At 39.7% G+C, this 15580-nt stretch overlaps 1 protein-coding gene across 6 annotated transcripts in view; it reads left to right on the top strand.

Annotated features, from left to right (window-relative positions):
- Positions 1-15580, top strand: part of PHF2 (PHD finger protein 2) — a 104923-nt gene that overhangs the window by 64847 nt on the left and 24496 nt on the right. For all 6 annotated transcript variants that reach the window (XM_080606503.1, XM_080606499.1, XM_080606504.1 and 3 more), the window contains 8 exons: positions 67-181; positions 5438-5598; positions 8249-8390; positions 11152-11338; positions 11875-12037; positions 13118-13205; positions 13823-13929; positions 15122-15213. In XM_080606503.1, the coding sequence (XP_080462629.1) occupies positions 67-181; positions 5438-5598; positions 8249-8390; positions 11152-11338; positions 11875-12037; positions 13118-13205; positions 13823-13929; positions 15122-15213 (1055 nt within the window). The remainder of the gene's footprint in view (positions 1-66; positions 182-5437; positions 5599-8248; positions 8391-11151; positions 11339-11874; positions 12038-13117; positions 13206-13822; positions 13930-15121; positions 15214-15580) is intronic.

Here is a 15580-nt window from a genome sequence, read left to right as displayed (position 1 = left end):
CCTTCAAATGCTTTAATAATTTTCTTCTACTTAGCATATGGTACTGTCCAACCCATTCCTTTTCAGTGAAAAAGAAAAGAAATTGGCATAAACACGATACTGGACAGACTACAGAGGTCAAACCTGTACAGAATGGGAGTCAAGTCTTTATAAAGGAACTTCGAAGTCGTACTTTTCCAAGGTAAGTTGTTTGGCTGCATAAGCAAACAGTGCTCTTGTGGAAAAGCAGATATAGCCCATTTCATATGAAGCTGATTGTGATCCTTGCTGAAGGCGTTGGATAGTACAGGGTTATGAAGTTTAAGTGAACACTTCCTTATTGCAGATGTCCCTGGCTCTTCCATGTTTTGTTTGTGCAGCAGTATGAAAATCTACTGTTGATTGAACCCAGCTCCTGCGGATTTCAGTAGATGCGAGTATGTATGAAGACAAGAACAAGAATGTGTTTGGCCCCTACAACATATGCTTGAATAAGAGACTAACAAATTTATTGCACAGAATTATCCAGCTCTCAGAAATACTAATGGTTTTGCTGAAGTCTCTCCATCTTGAAAAGAACAATGACATCCTCAGTTGCTACAGTGACAAAGACTCTCTTATTTGGGGTAATGAATAGTGCTAATTGTTAGGTGACATGTTCCGCACTTTATTAGGCTGCTTCACAGCCATTTGTAAGAGTGGTGTTTTTTTTTTTTTTTTGAAGTAGGCATTAGCCAAATGAATTCTTAATTATTAATGACTAATTATTTTAGAAGTACCCATAGAAACTGGTAAAATGTACTTGGTAAACAGAAAACTTCTTCATTTTACAGAAGATTTGATCTCACTTTAATTTCAAATATCAGTTATTAGTCTGGTTAAGGAAAAGGCTGAAAATACCCCTGCAGAATGTTGTAGTGCTTGCTTACAGATGTATTTCACTGAATTCAGTACCCAGTATTTTTACTTGCTTGGCTATTTTTATTTGGGCCTGCTTTATCTTTGTCTTAGCCTTTTTTAAGTACAGAACAATTTGAAAGGTTGCAAAGCTAATTTAGTAAAAAAGGATTAAGGTCTAGGCAGAATGTTTTCAGTAACCTAGGATAGCCTCTGAAATTGCAGGTACAAACAGCTTCTGAATCCAAAACCCTAGGCTTGTACACAAAATCCAAACCAGCGATATACCCTAAGAAGTAAGTGATCACATCAAGACTGACATTCCTTTCAGAGAAGATGACAATTCGTCTAGTTTTTAGTGAATGTCTTCATTTCCCCAGTCACTCCAGGGAGATGTGTTCTCAGTTAATGCTTTCAGCACCTTGCTGAAAGTTATACAAAACTGTATAGGATTTCTTCTCTAATTTAAAGAAACGGGAATTTGACTGAGTGTACGTGCTATGCCTGGGTGTCTGAGAGGTTTGCATATTCTTGGAAGATCTGTGCTCACATATTCAGTATCTACGAGTCATTCCCAAATTATTTAAAAATATGGACCTCCATTTTTTTTTGTTTGTTTGTTTCCCACTTCCATGCACACATAAGGAAATATATGCTGCCAAATAAGAAAATATCTCTTGCCAAAATAAAGTTACTGAGCAAGTACAGTCTGTAGTCAAAGCGAGTCCCTGCAAGATTCAGGCCTCTGGCATTGACACTTCTGGCATTAGTAAAACAAAGTCCTGTTGAGAAATTATCTCTTCTAAAGAAAATGAATGAAATCTGCAGATGTTCACAGAACAAAACCCAATGCTCAGCAGTCAGAATCTGATGAAATGAAAACAGGGGGTCTTCGTTTAAAGACAGAAACATCATGGCTGATTCACAGAACACAACAGTCAATTATAACCAGTTAGTCCCTTGGTGAGACTCAGATCAAAAGGAATAGTGAAGAAAGCAAACAAGCAAAAAACTGAATTCATGTCATTCAGCTCCTGATTTTTTTTTAATACCAAAATAGCATTAGAATAGTAACAGTAGTAATAATAATAACTAAATTAATTGTTCAGGTACTTCAGTGTAGGTGTCAGACTCCATTTTGGTATGATCGTTACTAGACACTTCTGTGGCACATACAGAAGCAAACCAGACTCGAATGAGTATGTGAGATGTAACTGCAAAGGTTTAATGGTATATCAATACCATTTGCTCAAACTGAGAATAAACTGAAAGACTGTGCTGCATCGGGACAGCAGAGGAAGTCACCCAACCTATGTGGATGACTTGCAGCTTCCTATTTGGTATTGCTGCTGCTGCTGACACTCTCTCACCATCCAATTCTTTGGCTTGCATGGTACCTTTGTTTCCTGTGCTTATTCAAAGTTATATTAGTGCCAGATACACTAGACGTACCTGTAACAACCTGTCAGATGCTATTTTACACCCAGGAGGTAACTGAAATCTATGAATATGCTCTAGAGCTTTCCATAAGATGGACGATTTTGATTCGTTCAGTCTTACACTCCTGTCATTACATGTAGTTCTAGTCTGTGCTCTTTGTTTCCCAAATGCTTTCTTCTTCTTCATTATCAGCTCACAAGATTACCTGGAATTTAAACAGGAGCTTAGCTTCAGTTAATTAGTATCTACTTTGTCAAGAGGTATCCCAGTTCTCTAAAGCAGGAAACCCTCCGTGAGCTAATAAGCACTCTGTGGGAAGCAAAGAAGTGTCAAGCTGTAAGAGCACATGCAAGGACCTGATTTCCCCAAATGCTGCCTTCCTCTGAGGTTCTTCCCATAGCTTACATCTTGCTCTTTAAAACCTCCAGCCTCCATCCTTCATATGTTACTGCTGCCTGGTACTGCTGTTTGCAGAAATACAGAACGCTGTAATCCCTGCCAAGCCTCAGAACGTACCTGTGAGGCAGCAGGATCAGTGCCATGAACGCTGGATCAGCAGTATATTCCTTAATGCTCGGTGTTTCACGCTGCTGCCCACCTGGCCGCCTCTCTGGCGGTCTTCACTCCATTTCTTGCTTGCCTTAGGCCATGCTGCTCAGGGGTGCCCACGCTGTGGCATGGCAGCAGGAGCATGGCGCTAAGTGCTGGCATGGGCAGGCTGTGTGGGTCCCCACTGTGCCACCGCTGTCCTTGCGGCAGTGCTGGGCCTGCATGTTGCTTGCGGTGTGAGCCAGGCTCTCCCAGACCCAGTGACTAACCTTGCCTCCTGATTGCCCACTGTGGCTGGGATGATCCAGAAATGAGCTGTTTTCTACATCTTAACCCTGCTTGCATCCGGCAAGTTTGTATTCTTACTCTCCCTGGGAAGCCCTGCCACATGAGTGCCTGCGAAGGAATGCATTTAATACGCTGCTTGCTTCCCCTGCCTTGCCCCACATGCCTGATGTGCTTCACGAAGCCAGGTAATTACAGGCCCCTGCTCAAGCACTTAAGCGCCCAACACAGGGCATGCGCAAGGCAGTCTTGTGTTCGGTACTTGGCCTAGGCCGTCCCTGTGGAGCGAGGTTTCACAATACTGGGGGCTGTGTCCATGCCTGCGCCAGCCACTGTGATGGTGGCATCCAAGGCCTACAGCATGTGCCTGGTGTCTTGCGGGCCCGGCTGATCGCGTGGCGGTCTGGGCCTGGCTCGCTTTGTGCCTGCAGAGATGGAGCACATGTAACGCCTGGCCATGCCCTTCAGTGCCATCGCCTATCCCACCCGTTTTTCCGCCCGTTTTTGGTAACTCTGAAAACGTGAGCTGTAATTCAGAACTGATGCAGAAGAGGGCAGTCACGTATTGGCCTTCAAGGTTCTGGGAAGTAATGCTTTTGGGCGTAAACATGCAAAGTTTTGTTATTTCCACTGTCCACAGCCTGCCGGTGACAGAGCTGGCTGTCCCCACGCTGCAGGAAAGGCCTGAAATATCTTCACAAAGACCAAAGAGTTGCTTGGTTACCCAGGTTGGTTCAAAGAGAGACGAACAACAAGCAACGTCTGCTGGAGCGCTTTTAGGCCTGACGATCGGTTAGAGTACACTCATTTTTCACTTTGAATTCAAAACATTTTGCTCTTGAAAAGATCTAGAAATTGGCCTTGAAATTCTTTTTACAGTTGTCGGTTTGAATAACTGATCATTTGATAAACTTGCCCTTTTATTAGTCACTTTGAAGCCTCTCAGCTACTTGAAAATAATTTGCAGAGTATTTCCTGAACAATTTATTTGACTACTTAAAAATGATTTGCAAAGTATTTCCTGGACAATTTATTTGAGATTACGTAGCATTTTAAACTTTACCTCCTTTAAATTGAAATATTTAACACTAATTTCTTTGACATTAATCACTGGTAACTTGACAGATTCCTATAGTTAGGAAAATAGTCTCTCACTGTAAGCTGTTATTTCAGAAGTTTCCAGTAGTTGGTGTATTAGTCGAGTGTGTTGGTTGTAGATGGTTTTAGTATGCCTTACATGCTTTGCAATATGCTGCGTTATGGCTTTTGTCTCATGCACCTCCTTTGCATATAACTGAGGTTTTTCAGTTAGTTGTGATCGTCAGCATGGTTCATAGGAATGAAATTAGCTCTCTAGGCACAAAGAGATCTGAGCCTCCGATTCCATGGCTTTCCATCATGTGTAGTCACTTCAACCTACTCCAGAAGAGTATAGGATGCTGCTAAAACATTGTTTAGCACCTGTTCGGGGCAGGTCTCAGTGACCGCCTAAAACACCATGTAGACTAATGCCATCTGAAAGACTATTGATTTTTAGCTCTGTTGAGTGAATTTTCCAAGACCTCGGGGTTTATTGTATCTAGTGTAGTCTCTTCCAAAGACAGGACTTTGCCTGATTCTCAGAGGTGCTTTGCATATAGAGTGCTTATTCCAGGTAATAGGAATTTGTTTGTTTGAGGGTTCTCAAAATAAATGTTTTATTTAAAAAAAAAAAATAATCACAAATATGAACTTGTACATTTCATGACTGATAGGTTTTTTTTGTCTATAGTTGCTGGCATTGTGCATTCTTGCCTATCTGCAAATTGCTATTTAGAGAATACTTTTGGTTGGCTTTCAACAAATATACCACTTACTTTTTTTGGAAATTGGATGTTAAACAAAAGGCATACAAGTCATACTAGAGTTCACATTCATATACTGCTTACATCAGTAGAGCTACCCACAGCAATATAGAAAAATCATAGCATAGCTGGCATTTGTAAGCAAGCTAAGAATTGGGTGCCTAGAATCCACTGCTTCAGGAAGTTTGGGTTTTCTTTTTTCTTTTTTTTTTTAAACAAACAGAATTGAGGTTCAAGCACATTCTAGGTGTCAAAAACAGCTGAGACACCCACCTGAACAAAATATGCAACGTAGGCTTTAGGGAGAAGTGACTGTTATCTGATGATGTCAGTTTATTCTTGTTTGCTTATAACTTTTTCCTTTCAGTAGTGAAATGCAGAAGATGACAAGCTCTGCCTGGAAGCACCTTACTATTGAGCCTTACCTGTGTTTACTTTTCTAGTGCTGAAGATATAGTAGTGAAAGTGCCAGGCAGCCAACTAACAACAGAGTATTTGGAAGAAAATGGTTTCACAGAGCCCATCCTGGTTCCAAAGAAGGATGGTCTGGGTTTGTCTGTGCCAGCACCCACATTCTACGTCAGCGATGTTGAAAACTACGTTGGTGCGTATGGGGCAGCAGTAACGTTTTACTGCTAGAGTTTATTTGCTTCTTTAAAACTGGTCCCAGGGCTGTGAAAACGGCTCCCTTGCCTGGAATATCGCTGGTCTGCCTTTTGGTGCAGACCAGCAGTAGGGCAGGGTGGCAGTCAACTGCAGGTTAAATAACAAGAGTCTTTTGGACTGTATGTCCAAGGCTTTGGAAAGATGAAAGGCTTTGGAAAGATGGAGGCAGCTCAAAACTTTACGGCCATGTAACCTGTATATAGGCTGATCAACATACACTATAGAGGAAGCCTGGAAGAGGCAGAAAGAGGGTGTTGCACACCCTGCACATATTCCTCCATCCCCCAGGTGTGGCAGAGAAGAAGTTTGGCTTTTGGTGTGAGTCAAAATAATCCCAGGGTAATTTTTTCTCCAGGAGCCAGCATGGTCCTAGTGGGCTGTGACTGTGAGAGGCGAGGGACTGAAAGGTAGCATGCACTGGCATTGCTTGCTACCTGCTAGCTCAGAATCAGTAGTATTTTCTCTTGTGATTTTACAGACAGCAATGAAAATGAGGTTTTGGGGGTAGGGGGTATATATGTGTGTTTTATGGCCAAAGGAGGAAGGAGGTTATGTTATTGTAAAATACTGACATCAGACCTTGAGCTATGCAAACTTTAAGTTTTATTATGTAGTGGTAGCCTGTAATTAGCAATTAATCCACGCTTGTTTCTTGTACCAACTTGTGTATCTTACGGTGAACCTGAGCCAGACCGCATTGTACTCGATAGCACTGTATTAAAATAGTCATTGTAGTATCAATAAATTGTTCCTTTGGGCCAAGTCTTAATTGATTGCTGCCATCTCACTTTCTATTGAAGGAATTACTAGACTGAGACTCCCACTCTGCAGAGGCAGTCCATTTCAACACTGGTGTCAGTTCACAGACAGAGCTTTTGTCATTGCTGCTGGTCATTTGGATTCGTGCTGGCATCCTTCAGTCTCTAACCTGGGCAGGGTGTTGTACTGCATCTTGCAAGTCATCACGTCATCCACCCTTGGAAAACATACCTTGGCCAGGAGCCATGAAACTGCTCTGAAGTCACTTGTCTCATCTCCACATCCTTTTTCCTTTAGCATGTGTGATCTTGTCTCTTCTTCTCTCTCACTCTGTCTCTCTTCTGTGTCAGTTCCAATGAGATTACAGAATCACACAGAATCACAGAATCGTCTAGGTTGGAAGAGACCTCCAAGATCACCTAGTCCAACCTCTGACCTAACACTAACAAGTCCTCCACTAAATCATATCACTAAGCTCAACATCTAAATGTCTTTTAAAGACCTTCAGGGATGGTAACTCAACCACTTCCCTGGGCAGCCCATTCCAATGCCTAACAACCCTTTCGGTAAAGAAGTTTTTCCTAATATCCAACCTAAAATTCTAAGATTCTTGTTCCTTCCAGTGTTCTGGTAAACTGCCGTCCTTTTGGAGATATGACTCCAGCTCTAATGTACGTCTGTGTTTCAGGGCTCCCTTCATCTCCTTTTATAACCTGCTAACCACTTCTCCTTTTGTGTGGTACTTACCAGGCCATTGACCTATTCCCCAAACTGGTGGATGCTGTCAACAGCCACTGTTGTTCTTGATTGCCTTTGTTCCTCTTGCAGCGACTGTGTGCAGTGAGATAACTATGAATAAAGGAGAATTCAAGACCCCTGATTTCTATCCCATTGCTTCTACAGGAAACATATTTTCCTTGCCCATCTGCTACACTTAGCAGATTTTCTTGTTTGACCTAGGTGCTCCTCATGCATCTGCTGGCTTTCTCTCAGCGTCTAGCTGAAATAGTCCACCTCCCCCCCCCCCCCAAAAAAAAAAAAAAATTGTTAATGAAAAGCTGAAGGGAAGAACATAGGCTATTTAACCCAAAGCTGGCACCAGATTTTTAAAGAGAACAGAACAAATACAATGCTGGTGTAACCTCCATGGGATTGGTTGGCTTCAGTGAGATTTCGCAAGCAGGAATTTATTTCACTGTTTTTAATTTATTACATTGGACCTAGAATGTCTTCTAGAAACAATCTAAAGCAAGTAGTAGAGGATGGAACACCACAAATGAGATTGCCAAATATGTCATTACTGTGCTGGTGTTTTGTAGGGGGAAAAATATTTTTTTTCTCTCCTAATGTGATAAAAAAGTCAAAAATTTCATGGTACACCTGAAATATTTCTTTAAAAAAATCATAAATAAAATCTTTAATAGAGCATGAGGAAAACCATCCTGAAAGATCTGCTTGACAAGATATCCTGTACAGTATTGCACTCAATCACAAGAAATTTACGGTGTGGTGGGTAGGGCTTACTCCATAGATATTCAGGTATTTGCATATAATTTTCACCAAGCAAATAATGTCTGTAATGAAAAATAATATTAATCCTTTAAAAATAAAAACTATGGAAATAATTTTATCATGGGGCATGAATAAAAAAGTACCATTTTATACATATGCAGTTTATGTATGTAAACCAAATAAATTACAAAGGCTAAGAAAAGCAACAAATAAAAAGTTGGAGATGTTTCTGGAAATGTTAACTCACACCCAAGCATACAAAATGGGACAAGTCAGGCCACCAATCAATCTCCCTTTTTCATTGAATTAATTTTTAGGACCAGAGAGAAGTGTTGATGTCACTGATGTCACCAAACAGAAAGACTGCAAGATGAAGCTGAAGGAATTTGTGGATTACTACTACAGTACAAACAGAAAAAGAGTCCTCAATGTGACTAACCTGGAGTTCTCAGATACGAGGTGAGCTGGTCCAGCCTGCGGCACTACGCGGTGCCCTGGGGTCTGACTGCTGCATTCTAAGTGGTTCCCTCCTTAACAAGTCCCGCTCTAGCCTTGGGATCCTGGTTTCTTGTGATGCTGACAAGTATGGCTTTGTCCATATGTAGCCATTTTAGGGAAAGCACGGAAATGAAAGTGCTGTAGCTGTATGAAGAGTATGGTGTGTTGTGGATTGGTTGGGCCAGAATTTTTCATGGTAATTCAGACATGCATATCATCACCATTCACATGCCATCAACATTCACATATCAGAATGGAACATTTTTACATCTTTTCATTTTTATTTTAACTCCAGTAGTACAGGTATAGTTAATTCAGTTCAACTGTATACTAGAGAGTTACAACTAGGACATAACTAGTTGTTCCAGGAGAGAATTCTCTGCCTTGTCCTGGTGGTGAGTGATAATGTCGTACGTTCCTATTATGATCTTAGATGGGGCTTGACACATACTGGTAAGACCTAAAGAAAGAAGGACAACATGGATTTGTGGGAGAATATGGACAAAAGGGGGTCTTTTATATATATATGTATATATATATATATATACACATATATATATATATAATATAAACTATTATATTATGAGAGATGAGACTCTTGATGGATGTAAATCAGCGACAGCTCTTCTTCCAGATTAAGGCAACCTCTTAACGTGTTGATCTCCTTGGAACATTCTTTTTTAAAATATGTTGTGACATAGTGAACACCCTATTCATACAGCACTGGCAAGAGTGAATTGTATATTGCTTACTGAAATCTTCTGTTTAAAGTAAATAGATGAGATGTGGCTCTAGGTATGGAATAACATGTCACTGGATGTCCTCGAATGAGAGTAAGTTTGAAATGATTATGATTTTGTAGTCCTATATTATGTGTTAAAGTTTCAGTCTCGGTGCTTTTGCAAGTTAACCTGTAATTTGGATGACAGCAGTTCAGAACTAGAGTGATGCTGACGTCTCAACAGAAAGTTGGTGTATGTGTGTGTGTGTGTGTTTAACAGTACCAGATGAGCTCTGCATTTGAGGCTGAGGTGCTTTAGTATTTCAGTGAGACATATGTCATGATACTGGCTATGTGAATATCATCAATCCTTAACGACAGGAAAACTACTGTTCTTCTCATGCTTTAAATTATATGCTTTACATATAGGATAATCAGTTGATGTAAATGCCTAAGAGTTCAAGTTATTGCTTTGTGCTTTATATAGCTGTGATTTTATTCTATAAATAGGTAGATGCATCTATAATATATTGAAGTTTATGCAACTGTGTAATTATTTTTACAGTTCTTGTAGTCCTTCTGGGTATCTAATGCTTCTAATGGGAAGTGTTAATGGAGGAAAAGATTCCTTTTTGTATAAACACAACACAGAAAATGATGAGTGTCAACAACAACAACAAATAAGAATGGTGGCTTTGGGGACCATTCTATTTTAGCTGAGGACAGTAGACTTAATATAGCCTTTAAAAAGTAAGCTGATGAATAATTACAAGTTCATTTATTTTTAAGCCATTTTAACCTGAAGCCATGTAGTTAGTGTTTTAGTAGTGCACACCCATTCCTGCAGAAGGCATCTGTAGTAATTACAGGCTTCTAAGATTACCAGGATTTTCAGTAGGAATTTTTTAGCTTTCTGCCATTATCAGAGAATAACGGGAGGTCTTTTATTCTGAAGGACTACTGGCGCTGTCAGTCATATGCTGCTAATTTAGACATTAACTAGCAAATATTTTATCTCTTAGCACAGACAGTGACATTTTAATTGAATGCACTGCTCTGTCTTTCCCTGCCATTTTAAATGGGGCTATTGTTATCAGTATTTGACAGTGAGTATAAATGACACATGGGAGCTTTTAATTTTAGTTTGAAGTGCAGATACTCTTACGGAAGTGATATTTTAGAGTGTCCAACAGTGAACTTCAACCTCCTGCAAATAGTAGGCCAAATTTTCACTATTTAAATATAAAATTTAACACATTTGGGGATGAAAGACGTATAATACTTGCTTCTTACGCCACCACATCATTTTGGCTGTGATTAATAATATACGGTATGCTTATATAATTTATATAATGTATTTAAATGGTATGTTTACTTTAAATAAGACAATATATAAATTAATTATATATCATACTTTAAGTATATTAACATTATCAACCCAAATTATATTTTTTCTTCTTCAGAGTTTTTCATGTAATTTAGTCAATCTAAATAAAAAGTTAACTGATTTTCAGCAGCAGATCAAGACTTATTTAGTTCACAAGTCTGAAGTATCAATGCTGTAAATATTATTACTATTAAGTTTAACCTGAAAGTTGTTAAGATTTACTAGACCACTTATGTAAGAGTGCACACCTTTCACTTCTCTGAAGGGGGCTGAAAAAGTGGCTGGGATATAGCACAATTGGTAACTGAGCCTGCATAGCAAGAGGCAAGAACTGGAAAATATAAACAGTTCATCATAAATATTGCTACTGAAAGAATTCAAAGGGTCATTGCTGCATCGTCATACTTAAAAAGCCTTAGATTTATATCTGTAAACAGTTTTCACAAATTTTCTGAATAAAAAACAGTTCCACTGATATGTAAGCTGTTGCTTCATATTGCCATTGAAGTAATAGAGTCAGAGTCCACTTTTGGTTGTATTGGGATTCTTGCATTATTATTATTATTTTTTTTTTCTTAAAAGATGCATGCTTGTTTTTAATTCTCTCTATAAAGGATGTCCAGTTTTGTAGAACCTCCAGATATAGTTAAGAAGTTGTCCTGGGTGGAAAACTATTGGCCTGATGATGCTCTTCTGGCTAAACCAAAAGTTACCAAGTACTGCCTGATCTGTGTGAAGGACAGCTACACAGATTTCCACATAGATTCGGGAGGAGCTTCTGCATGGTACCATGTGCTGAAGGTGAGGGTTCATCTTTTTGCAGTGTATTTAGCAACGAACTACATTTTATATGTGAAGACCATCCTAAAATTCTCTTGATCTCATTTTTTTCCCCAATGGTCCTCTTATACACATAAGAAATGTGCAAAGCCTTAACTGCTGTCAGTGGGTACACTCTCAGTAGTGCCAGGGTTTACTTGTCATGTGGAAGTTGTTGGTGTATTCTCACTCTATTAGGACGTGAATATTTGTTTAGTGCCTTCTGCAAGCACATCTCCTAAGACCTGGAAGATATTACATCCTGCTTTTGCAGGGTAAGGGAACCTGACTACAAACCTTGTGTACCATCTGCCCCACAAATCTGAGCAAATGTAGTCAGCTAGTGATTTATTTCAGCCCTTCTTTACAAAGCTGACTAGTAAGTTTTACTTAAATAGTGTTAAAATATGTAATGCTATATATTTATTTATTTAAATATTTGTGAGTGCTTGTATCCATGTCAGTGCAGCTTTGATTGATTTGGCTGCTGGTTGCTAATTTTGTGTTTTCTAATTCAGGGAGAAAAAATATTTTATCTCATCAAACCAGCCTCTGCAAATATTTCTCTCTATGAACGCTGGCAATCAGCAGCAAACCACAGTGAAATGTTTTTTGCAGACCAGGTAGATAAATGTTACAAATGCACAGTTAAACAAGGACAGACACTCTTCATTCCTTCAGGTGAGCAGGTGATTACAGGTGGGGTTTACTGTTTGTTTTACAGCTGCCGAAACAGCATGTCCAAAGTGCTAGAGGAATGTGATTTGACCACCTTTCTCTGACAAAGTATGAAGTCTAACTCTCAGTAGAAGTCTAATTTTATGTGCTTAAAAAACAACAACAACAACCCCTGAACTTTTACTGTTTTCTCTCAATATTTTAACAGCCTTTTAAAAATATAACTAGTACATACAGCGTTCCACTTTTGGTCTACCTGGGTTGAAGTAACTCCCAAGTCCTCTCTGTATGTCCAAGCATGACATTGATGTTTTGTGCCACAGTATCTAATGGAGAGCTCACGTTGCATTGCTTGCTTCACTTCTTGGTTGTTGATTCCCTTTGACACCAAGGTGCCTGCATGGTGTGAATGTGTGTTTATGGTTTCACAAGAGGCTGAAGACCAGGGTGTCACAGATTTTTATAGGCTACTTCATAGACTCAGGCTTTCATTGTAGGTTGAGTGGTGAATTTTGTTTTTCTCAGTTCCTAGGATGATATTCATAAAGAATATTCATTTCTCTCATGACCATGTGTGAAGCAGATGGTGGAATAAACATTGAACAATGTATGGAGATTGACTAATTTAGGTAGATTTTAGTGTGAAAATAAGTGTTTGGAAAACACCTGTTTCTGACACTGCAATAAAGTCAGTGTCAGGAATTGTCAGTGATGTGAAAACAGCTACTATTATGTAACTGCTGCTGCTTTTAACAGCAATAAAAAAGTAAAGGCACTTGTGGCAATATATTCCCTTCGCTGTATGTCTATTTGAAATAGCCACAGTCGAAGGTGGTCCTGGGACTGTGAGTGAAAGGTGCTTAGCAAGTTCCTGGACTAGGCCTTACTAGTGCAAATTGAACAAGGGCCCAAATGCAACTTTGTTCAAAGCACAGGTGGTTCTAGTGCTGACTTGGACTGAAGAGCTGTGTTGGTATGTAGGAAGTAAGTTGTAGAGTGAAGTATGAAGTTCACGTAGTGAATACATTGTTTGTTACTATGGGCCCAGTATTTATTCTCAAGGATCTTTTCTTTCTCTTCTAGGTTGGATTTATGCAACTCTAACACCTGTAGACTGCCTGGCCTTTGCAGGACATTTTCTACATAGTCTAAGTGTTGAAATGCAGATGAGGTAATCTGTTTTTAAAATCTTAGTTTAGGTAGAGGGTCAGGTTTTAATAAATTGGTCATTCTCTCTCATAATAATTATCCTGCGTTTGCAGTGGTGTTGTTGATGTAGCTTCTTTGGGAGAATTTTGGAAAGCATACCCATATTTGTCCCCTTGACCAGTTTCTCCTTTGCTGGGTTATTCCAAGCCCATCTTTACACCTCTTACATAGTGCATGGAAGAATATGTGAGGTGTTTGGACTGAAATGGCCAGATTCTGAAGGGAGAATTGTTAAAAACTGTCAGGATGTTTGTCTTAGAACATGCCATTTGCCTTCTGGACACCTATTCACCTGCTCAGATGGGCTCTTTGCCCGGTGTAAAACAATAGAAGTAGTCTCTACTGATGTTGGACAAATAATGCAATAAAAATATCTTACATCTATATCACAGTTTCTTACTAGCGTTATTTTTATGTTTTGCTTTTGGTCTGATGCCAGAGTACTTGGTGGCAGCACAAAGAAATATCCTTCCATGTGTACTGCGAAGTGAACCTCAGGCATTTATGAGCAGTGCTTGACACTGTGCAACATACTTGTGACCTGCTTTGCTTTTAAGTTCAGTTTGCTTTGTATTGCAGGGCATATGAAGTAGAAAGACGATTGAAAATTGTCAGTCTAACTCAGTTTCCAAACTTCGAAACTGCATGTTGGTATATGGGAAAGCATCTATTAGAGACATTCAAAGGTAAAACTGCTTTTCTTTGCCTGCCTTAATTGCTTAGATTTGGGGGCCTGAAAATAGTTACTCTTATTTTCTGCTGATGAGCCACAGGTTGCCAAAAGCAGTCTTGCTAGTATTTAAAAACTACTTCTAACATGTCAGCTGAATGTGCAGGTGTGGTCCAGCTATCACCTTAATCAGCCTGCCACCTTTCTCTAGGAAGGACCTTAGCCATCCCTCTTACCTATACTCAAGTAAAGATTTCATCTCCTTTGTTAAAAATATTTAAGTTGCTTCAGAGGCAAATAATGTTGTAACCAACTACCTAGGCTGGGTAGTGTAAGTTACGGATTCATTCCCTGTCTTAACGTAACGAGCTGCTTTCTTTGTCAGCCCAAGGCACATGGAATAGTGCCACCTTTTCTCATAATTCTGATGATTCTGGTGGAAGTACATTGGCAGGTCATATGTATACATGGGTCCACGGGAACATCAGTGGTGGGGTCAGCAGGGCAGCAGGAGCACTCCGAATTAAAGCAAAGTTTTCTGTGACATTCAAAATCTTCTAAATCATATTCCTTCAGAGTTGATCCAAATGTCCATGCATGTTATGTTCTCTACAAATTTGGGCTCGCTTTTCTCCTTGCCTCTATTTCTTATTATGGAAGGTGTCTAGAGACACCCACCAGATACATTTACAACAATTTATCTAACTAGTAAGGTGTGGGGTCCCTCGAAGTGTTGCTTGGAAGGGGGCCCCCTTGTGACAGACACTAAATAAAAATTGTAACGAGCAGAAAAGTTTAGACAAGCTTGTACTCATGGAGAAGTGAAATGCTCTGTGCAGGATAGCTTTGTTTCCACATACTGGTACTTGCTTTTTCAGACAGAATGAAACAACCTCTCACGTCACCTTTGTAAGCCCACAGCCTAGGATGTATGAACGTGGAAGCTAGCTTGAATATGTGACCAAGAAAGGAACCAAGATGACTGCCAGTGTAAACATAATTTACAGGAACCACAGTATAGAAAGGCAGAGTTGGATTTATGACACAGTAAATATACTCCTTATTACCATCAAGTTACAATAGGGATTTGTTTGCGGTGACCAACTTTTAAGTTAACTTTCACAGTTTAAACTTTTTCAGATTAGAGAATTCATGTAGAACCACTTCAGTTCTCAGCATTTGAATGGCACTGCTTTTTCTCTGTTTAGGTTTGCACAAAGCTGGGCAACAACCACCTGCTCATTTACTCCAAGGAGCAAAAATTCTCAATGGTGCTTTCAGGTCATGGACTAAAAAACAGGTGGGAGAAGACCCTATTTTAATATTGTGTTCCTCAGGTTTGTCAGTCATGGGAACAAAGAACAAATGCTAGAACAGACAGTATCATCGCAGCAAAACACCTCACTCTAGAATCCCAAAGAGAAGGGACCAGGAGAGCAGGGAAGGAGGGTGACAGCTGGGGTTTCATAATGCTACATGAGGAGTCAGCAGGGAATAAGAAAGGTACCATCGGAGTTTTAAAAATATCAGTTCTGCTTATGGTCAACAGGATACTGAATGAGTGTTTTCCATGGCTCTGAGCATTTTCATGTACCAAATCAATTAAGTAGAGGCTGTGTATGTGAGCAAGGCCTAGAACAACGCCTGCATTTTTGTGTGCACAAGGT

The sequence above is a fragment of the Anser brachyrhynchus genome (assembly GCF_964034855.1).
Source record: "Anser brachyrhynchus genome assembly, chromosome: 10".
NCBI lineage: Eukaryota > Metazoa > Chordata > Aves > Anseriformes > Anatidae > Anser > Anser brachyrhynchus.
This window is presented reverse-complemented; position numbering and strand designations above follow the sequence as displayed.